Source organism: Microtus ochrogaster, linkage group LG7_11, assembly GCF_000317375.1.
Source record: "Microtus ochrogaster isolate Prairie Vole_2 linkage group LG7_11, MicOch1.0, whole genome shotgun sequence".
NCBI lineage: Eukaryota > Metazoa > Chordata > Mammalia > Rodentia > Cricetidae > Microtus > Microtus ochrogaster.
Genome location: NC_022032.1, coordinates 26,855,756 through 26,864,278, shown reverse-complemented (window position 1 = coordinate 26,864,278; position 8,523 = coordinate 26,855,756). Strand labels below are relative to the sequence as shown.

Below are 8,523 nucleotides of genomic sequence, written 5' to 3'. Positions count from 1 at the left end.
ACCAGGCTGGTCTCGAACTCCCAGAGATCCACCTGCCTCTGCCTCCCGAGTGCTGGGATTAAAGGTGTGCGCCACCACCGCCCGGCAGTAGCACCAAGATTTGTCCCTGCTGCTTGTACTAGTTTTTTGCAACCCATTTTTTTTTTTTTTTGGACGGATACCTTACTTAGCCTGGATACAGTAGGGAAGGCCTTGGTCCTTCCTTGGAGCAATGTGCCTTGTCCTCTCTGGGGAATGGATGGAGAGTGGGTTTGGGGAGATGAGGGGAATAGGAGGAGGGGAGGTAGTGGAAACTGGGATTGGTATGTAAAATGAAAAAGGAAAATTTATTTTCTTTAAAAAATAAAATAAAAGCATCTTCTAAAGAGATTAATCTCCAGGGGAGTCAATAGCACTTGTATTGTGACAATAATAAAATAAGCTAACAGAGATTATTTCCTATTATCAAATAATAAAGGACACTTTTCTGTATTAAGGACCTCTGAATTTAAGTTGCATTACTGAATATACACCAGGGAAAATATTGTAATGTAAGTTTCGTTCTTGGTCAAATAGTGCATTGAATGAATTTTGTGAATGAGCAAGCAAAATAAATTTTAAGCACTTAAATTTCAAGCTGAAAATCTAATATATCTGTTATATATCTGGTAGTACTTGAAATTATATTTTTCTATAATTAAGAAAACTTTTTAACCAAATAGCTTCTGAATCAGTTATCACCTATAATTTGATCTAAATGGATTATGGTAATTCATATTATGTGAAGTAGATGTGTAATTGGTTTCATCATTTGTGTGTGTGTGTTGTTATGCTACATCCGCGAAGTCCCCCAATAACCAACAAGGAGACTAAGTCCTGTATATAAAAGCAAAGAGCCTTTATTTTATACAAGTTTGCAAACTCCGTCTCTCCTTGTGTCCAACGTATTGAAATAATGGGAGAGTCCCGAGCTCAGTTTCAGCTGGGTTTTTATAGTAGTAAAGGTCGGGGTGGGGGTAAGGGATTTCTAAGGTTCAGGACCCCTGATTGGCTGACATTTATCTAGGGGTCTCCTGGTGAGTGTGTGCTGGAAGGTGATTTTATCTACAAAGGTTGGAACATTAGGAATTTCCATTGGATGGTCTGTTTTTTGGTGGTTCTTGGGTAATCTCCAGTTTGTGGTCCTTCCTGCAATCAGGTATTGCTTCAGGGTAAACTACTAAGACCCAGGCCTCCATTAAGCTTATCAAGACTGAGTCCTACACTGGCAGGTGATAATGGTGGGAAGAACTTCCTTTGGGTGGTCTGTTTCTATTAAGCTTCTCATGGTTGACTCGTGTGTGTGTGTGTGTGTGTGTGTGTGTGTGTGTGTGTGTGTGTGTGTGTTTTCGGGTCTCTTTGTATAACCTTCACTGACCTGGACCTTTTTATATAGACCAGGTTGGCCTTGAACTCATAGACATCTATATCCCTCTGTCTCTGTGTCCCCACATCTAGCCCCTCTTTTTCCTTTAAATGTTCTTTGCAATTTCAGAGATGGCTTTTATCTTAGAATACTGACCTTTGAAAGTGGCAATTATGACTTTGTTTACCTAATTTTAGTATCATCCGAACAATTGATGGTAAACTTCTACACAAGTACAAACACCCAGCTGCAGTGTTCGGTTGTGATTGGAGTCAAAACAACAAGTAAGTTCGTTTTTCCAAATAATAATAATTGTATTTGAGAGATTGGAAACAGAACTTTAAAGCTACTCCCCTAGATAATACCTATTCTCCTTGGATATTAATTTCTTTTTCTGGCAGATGAAGAGCACGGTAACTGTCCATTTGTTTTGGCTCTTTGTAGTCCATGGTACTTTCTTTTCTTTCTCCTCCTCCTCTTCCTCCTCCTCCTCCTCCTCCTCCTCCTCCTCCTCCTCCTCCTCCTCTTCTTCTTCTTCCTCTCTTTTCCTCTCTCTCTTTCTCTCTTTCTCTCTTTTTTTTCGCTTTACATACCAACCAGTTACCCCGCTCACTCCTCCTCCTGCTTCTCCCCACCTCCTCAACTTACCCACTTCTCAGAGAGTGTAAAGCCTACAGTGGGGAGGCAACTAAGCCTGGCATATCAAATTGAGGCAGGACCAAGCCCCTCTCCTTAACATCAAGGCTAAACAAGGCATCCCACCATAGAGATTGGGCTCTTGCCAACTCATGCACCAGGAAGCCTGTGGCTCCACAAACAGACAAAGCACAACTGTCACCCACATTCGGAAGGTCTAGTTTGGTCCCATACGGGCTCCCCAACTGTCAGTCCAGAGTCCATGAGCTCCCACTAGCTTTAGTTGGTCAGCTGTCTCTGTGGGATTCCCCATCGTGATCTTGAACCCTCCTACTCATATAATCGCCCCTCCCTCTTTTTGACTGGACTCCAGGAGCTCAGCCCAGAGCTTGGCTGCAGATCTCTGTATCTGCTTCCTTCAGTTATTAGATGGAAGTTCTCTGATGACAATTAGGGTAGTCACATCTGATGATAGGGGAAGGCCAGTTCAGGCACCTTCTCCACTATTGCTAGGATTCTTAGCTGGGGTCATTCGTGCGGACTCCCAGGAAATTCCCTAGCACCAAGGTGCTTTCTTATATGACTTAAAAATACGATTTACCATCTTCAAAATCATTTTATGATATACTGGAGAAAAACACACTGCTAATAAAACTAATAAAAATTAGAAGTGAGCCTATTCAATGTGTGACTCTTAGACAAACATGGTTCTTTTTCTAATTTCTTTAAGCATCTCAGTAGTTCTGCATTGACTTTCTACTCCCCCCCCCCCAGCACAGTCAACAGCCTCTGCGTTGCATAATTTCCCAAGATGTAGAACTTCAGTGGGTGGATTTGAAAGACAGGCTTGCATGAGAACTACTTATCCTGTAAGAATCAACTTCCATTTAAAATTAAATACAAGTAAAATTCCAGTAAAATTGGACCTCCAACTGACTGCACTTCAAATAATTTTGCTTAAAACCTTCTTTTATAGGGTATAAGTAGTGTGTTTTAAATGGAAGCTATCTTTAGATATTGTCAAAAACACCATGAATTCTCTTATGCTTCCCTGTACTAAATATGGAAAGCATAATTAAATATTAAAAACATGCTTCCTGAAACAAATAATATACAATACAAAATAATGGATCTGTGTTTCTTCCAGTAGGTATGCTCCAGTCAATAACAGAATTTATTAGCATATAACTAGCTGATATACAAAATTAGCTCATGACCAGGCTGACATTCCCCCTCATTTCTTGTCTTGAAGACTAACAATCATTGACAACAAAGGCTGCCATGCAGGAGGCTTTGGTGGTGGTGGTGTTTTCCATACCCTATCATTTCATGCCCTGTCATAACCACCAATGCTGGTTATACTCGGAAGAAAAGTGAAGCAAAAAAGCAGAATCAGTCTCAACAGGCTGAGACCACTATATTGGAATTGCAAGAGGCCCCAACCTTTCCATGAGATGAAGGTGAATCACATTTAGAGGGTTTGGGGCCACACACACTCACACACACACACACACACACACACACACACACACACACACACACACACACTCACTACCAGGAAGTATCAGGTTGGGACTAAGCAGTTTTTTACAGCTGGACTATTGCTGAATACAATCTGACTCAATTCCTCATGACTTGTGGTTATTGCTGAATATTTATATCCCAACATGCCCGTTCCAGATATTATGCAGTTTGGGTATTTATAGGGTTGGTTTTGGATTCCTTCAAAGTCCTTTCAGAAGTTACATGTCTTATGATGTCTGCCTTTTCTCTGTCACCTGTTGTTTTCCCATCAGAACAGAGGCTAGGCTTTAGTCTGCTGCCCTTCAGCCAGTACCTGTGGCTCTGTAGTTTAAAGCCTGCTTCTCTGCCAGTGGCCCAGCTGCTCAGGCTGCAGCCTGCTGGGAATATTGTTCCCACAGGCACCAGCTCTGTGGCTGCCACCAAAAAAATGATTTTAATTAAATCTCCCTCGTTTTATTTATCAATAAGATTTGGGAGCCAGAAGCTAGTCAAAAACCTGCTAGCTCAGAGAGGTAGCAACTAGCTGACCTTTTCTCTTTGCCTGCTTCTCTGAAAAAGAGATGGCCCTTCCCCTCCTTCCAAAAATTAAAACCCATTCCACACAAAGTCCCTCCCTACTTTCTGCACATCTCTCTATCATCTTCCAGACTCCTTCTGGCTCCCTATGATGACTTTCTATCAACTATTTGCTAACTCGGCCTCCTGACCCAAGATTGATTTTATTTAATTCACACAAATGCAAACTTGGGGTTCACTATGTGATTGAATATCCAGCACAGTGATATTTGTTATACCGTGGTTGTTGAACATTTAAAACACAGGTCTGGGAGCAAGCAGAGGTAAAGGCTTGCCCAGCACATGTGAGATCCCAGAGCTTCTACCCCCAGTACAAAGAACAAAAGGAAACACAGAGCTGCACACACCATTCTTCTGGGTAAATTCCTGAATATTATCCCACTGATTGTAGAACAAAAATGCAGGCTCCCTTTTTAAGCATAAAAAAATTCATTAAATCTTGGAAGACAATCGGTATTGTATAGTCTTAGAGACAGCAACGTTTTAGATATAGATGAAGGATCCGGTCTCCTCCTGGTCTTCTTCCTTAGATAATAAAGAGAATCCAGAAGACCCTCAAAAACTTTCTTTAGGAGAAACATCTTATTTCTGTTTCATTTCTACACAAAATTGTTAGAAAGATGTGGAGCTGGGAAGGGTAGATCCTGGGAGAAAGGGGGGAGGTTGAGTAAGTGGGAAATACAACAAAAGACAAAAATAAAAATTTAAAAATTAGGTTTTTTTTACTGAGAACCAGGTAGATATTATCTATGTTCAACCTTAGGTGAAATATTCCACAGAAAGAAAAAAAAAGGTCTATTGTGTATCATAATAATTGGGTGAGCAGTAAGTAAACAAATCTCATCACTCACTGTGTGGGACCGTCATAAGACAAAATAAATGAAAAAGTACTGTTTGAGAAGCATAAGAAATTTTAAGCCTGAGATGCTTAAAATTAGGGTCAACTTAGGGTCTATAATAAAGGAAGCACAAAATCAGCCAATGAAAAATGAACACTGAGAATGAAACTACACAACGATTCAGTTTCGACAAATGAGCAGCTGTGTAGTTAGAGCTAATATATTTTATATCAAGGAAGCAAGAAGAACATCTTTAGTAATTAGAACTGTGACATACTTTTAAAATTGTTAGCAGTAGTTAATCTTTGATTGTCATATTTTAACACTCCATGGGTGGCATTTCAGAGATATGATAGCCACTGGCTGTGAAGACAAAAACGTCCGGATCTTCTGTGTAGCCACTAGTTCTAGCCAGCCACTGAAGGTGTTTAGTGGGCACACAGCACGAGTCTTCCATGTTAAGTGGTCTCCTCTGAGGGAAGGGATTCTCTGCAGCGGTTCTGATGATGGGTATGTATTTTTGGAGTCTAATATTCTTGTTCTTTAAATCATAAACTTACAGTTTCCCAGGTATGCATATGTTGTAACAACAATTTATGGAGAGATATAAGCACTTAACATGTAGACAACTAAGAAGGACTCAAAATAAGTCCTGAAGAATAAATTAAATCCTATCCTGTTCACACTGCCGCTGTATTCTTGATTTTAATTGTCTTATTTATGTTCCTCAATGTGAATTCTCATTTCTAGCTTATTATCAAGAATATTCATAGAAAAATAACTATAAACTTAAAAGATCTGAAATAAATATTTATAAATTGAGATAATTTATAACATTTTATGTTTAATGTAGAAAACATTTGTATTCTTGTCAAAACTGGAATAAAAACTGACTATAAAATTTATCTTAAAGCAAAACATTGGAAATTTTTACGCTTTTTTCTATTGGCAAGAATTTCTGAAATATTGTGTATTTTCCCTTACTTTTGAGATTATAATTTGTTTAATCACTTTTTGAAGATAAAATTATGTTAACAATAACCTTACTTTGTATAAATTAAATCATAGTGCATAATACCTCCAGATTCTTATTGGATAGCTGAGGATTTTCACCTTTGCTTTTTTGGATTAAATTCCAACTAACTAGGAGAAATCATTTGCAATATGATTATTGTATGAAGTTGGATATACTTTTATTCATGAGACTATTCCAGTCTCTCAGCATAGAGTTCAATATCTAAATTGCATTCTGCATGGAAAACTGTGTCATCTCATAATTTTCTTAAATTTAATCTGTAAAGATGTGCTATTTTCATTTTAATGACAATTAGAAGCCTTTACTAAATTCAGGTTGTTTACTCCCCATGCAGTAATTACCATTAATTAGCATGGATGACATTTACACATTTTTTTTTTTTTTTTGTTTTTTCGAGACAGGGTTTCTCTGTGGCTTTGGAGCCTGTCCTGGATCTAGCTCTGTAGACCAGGCTGGTCTCGAACTCACAGAGATCCGCCTGCCTCTGTCTCCCGAGTGCTGGGATTAAAGGCGTGCACCACCATCGCCCGGCTACATTTATACATTTCTAATGCATCTTTAACTTTTAAACATTGTCCTGGGTAACCTAGTTAGTCTCTTTAGAGCTACTGGTTTATACTAATTCCTTTCTTATTCATATAAATTCTGAAAGATTATCTTTTCTTATTTTGATTAAAATTTTTATATAATATATTTTGATCATTTTTCCTTCCCCTTTCCCAGCTCCTCCTTCATGTTCCCTCTCTTCTTCTCTCTCCCCAAAAACAAAAATAAAAACAAAATAAAAATCAAAACAAACTGATAAAAATAATAACAAAAATTGTTTTTAAAAATTCTAAAACACTGTATTTGGTATACATGATAAATTACCAATCAAATGAAAAACTATGTTAGAATAGACAACTCTAATATATTCATTTATGTCACTGTAAAGAGAAAATTCACAAGTCTTGTACATAAAATGCTTTTAAATTTTTTATTGTTCTACACACATAGGTGTTTTGCTTTCCTCTGTGTACCTTGTACATGTTTAGTGCCCAAGGAGGCCAGAAGAGGGCATTCAATCACCTGGAATTAGAGTTATGCATGGTTATGAGCCACCTTGTGAGTTCTGAGAATTGAAACCATATCTTCTGGAAGAGTATCTATTGCTCTTAGCCTACCAACCTTCTCTCCAATCCCAAAAAATTCTTTTTAAATATGTTAAGAAAATAAGCATTGTGTTGTAATAAGACAATGTTACTATCTGGTATAAATTATAATATAGACATAAAACTGTCTTTCAGCTCTATTCGAATCTGGGATTATACTCGAGATGCTTGTATAAACATTCTCAGTGGACACACTGCACCTGTAAGGGGATTAATGTGGAATACAGAGATTCCGTACCTGCTAATATCTGGAAGCTGGGACTACACTATCAAAGTATGGGATACTCGAGATGGAGTTTGCCTAGACACTGCGTATGATCATGGTGCAGATGTATATGGTAAATTTTTTCCATGTATTTGTTATTTTGTTGCAATTATGATGCTTATATTTTGAGCAATGCCGTATTTTTAAATAAGTCACAGCATTTCATCTTGAAATGACACTATTTCACATTGGAGAAAACACATCTATTTTTTAATAAAACTATTAGAATTGCCAAAAAATAGCCAAAGAATATGAAATTAATAATAGCATGGATACAACTTATCTACTGTATTAGTTAGGGTTTCTATTGCTGCGACAAAACACCACGACCAAAATGCAAGTCGGAGAGGAAAGGGTTTATTTGGCATACACTTCAGCATTGCTGTTCATCACAGAAGTCAGGACAGGACCTCAAATGGGGCAGGATTTCAGAGGCAGGAGCTGAGGCAGAGTCCATGGAAGGGAGCTGCTTATTAGGTTGCTTCTTATTGCTTCTTCAGCCTACCTTTTTATAGTATTGAAGACCAGCAGCCCAGGCACGGCACTACCCATCATGGGCTGGGCCCTCCCACATTGATCACTAAATGAGAAAACGCCTTACAGAAAATGCCTTACAGCTGGATCTTATCCATTTGAAACATTTTTGTCATCTGAGGCTCCTTCCTCTGACGATTCTAGTATGTGTCAAGTTGATACACAAAACGAGCCAGTATCATCTGTCCATTACTTTATTTGAAGTTATTGCAGGCAGTGGTTTTTTTTCTTGAATATTACAATTGTTAGTACAGATAAGCTTAAAATAGAAAGCAAATTACCCATTTGTATTTGCATTTTCTGTTATTCTAAAGCCTTGCTAGGAGTAAGTAGGCAGATGAAGATTTAAAAACATGCTCTAGGCAAAGCAGATCAAATCCTTGCCTTCACAACCATTTGCTTTTTCTACCAAAAGCAATCTATAGATTCAATGCAATCCCCATCAAAATCCCATCAAAATTCTTCACAGATCTGGAGAAGACAATAATCACCTTTATATGGAAAAACAAAAAACCCAGGATAGCCAAAACAATCTTATACAATAAAGGATTGTCTGGAGGCATTACCATCCCTGACTT

General features: G+C 38.1%; 1 protein-coding gene across 4 annotated transcripts in view; it reads left to right on the top strand.

Moving 5' to 3' along the window:
- Nucleotides 1–8,523, top strand: part of Wdr17 (WD repeat domain 17) — an 81,726-nt gene that overhangs the window by 46,912 nt on the left and 26,291 nt on the right. For all 4 annotated transcript variants that reach the window (XM_013352051.2, XM_026786964.1, XM_026786963.1 and 1 more), the window contains 3 exons: nucleotides 1,582–1,668; nucleotides 5,305–5,469; nucleotides 7,282–7,484. In XM_013352051.2, coding sequence (XP_013207505.1) covers nucleotides 1,582–1,668; nucleotides 5,305–5,469; nucleotides 7,282–7,484 — 455 coding nt within the window. The remainder of the gene's footprint in view (nucleotides 1–1,581; nucleotides 1,669–5,304; nucleotides 5,470–7,281; nucleotides 7,485–8,523) is intronic.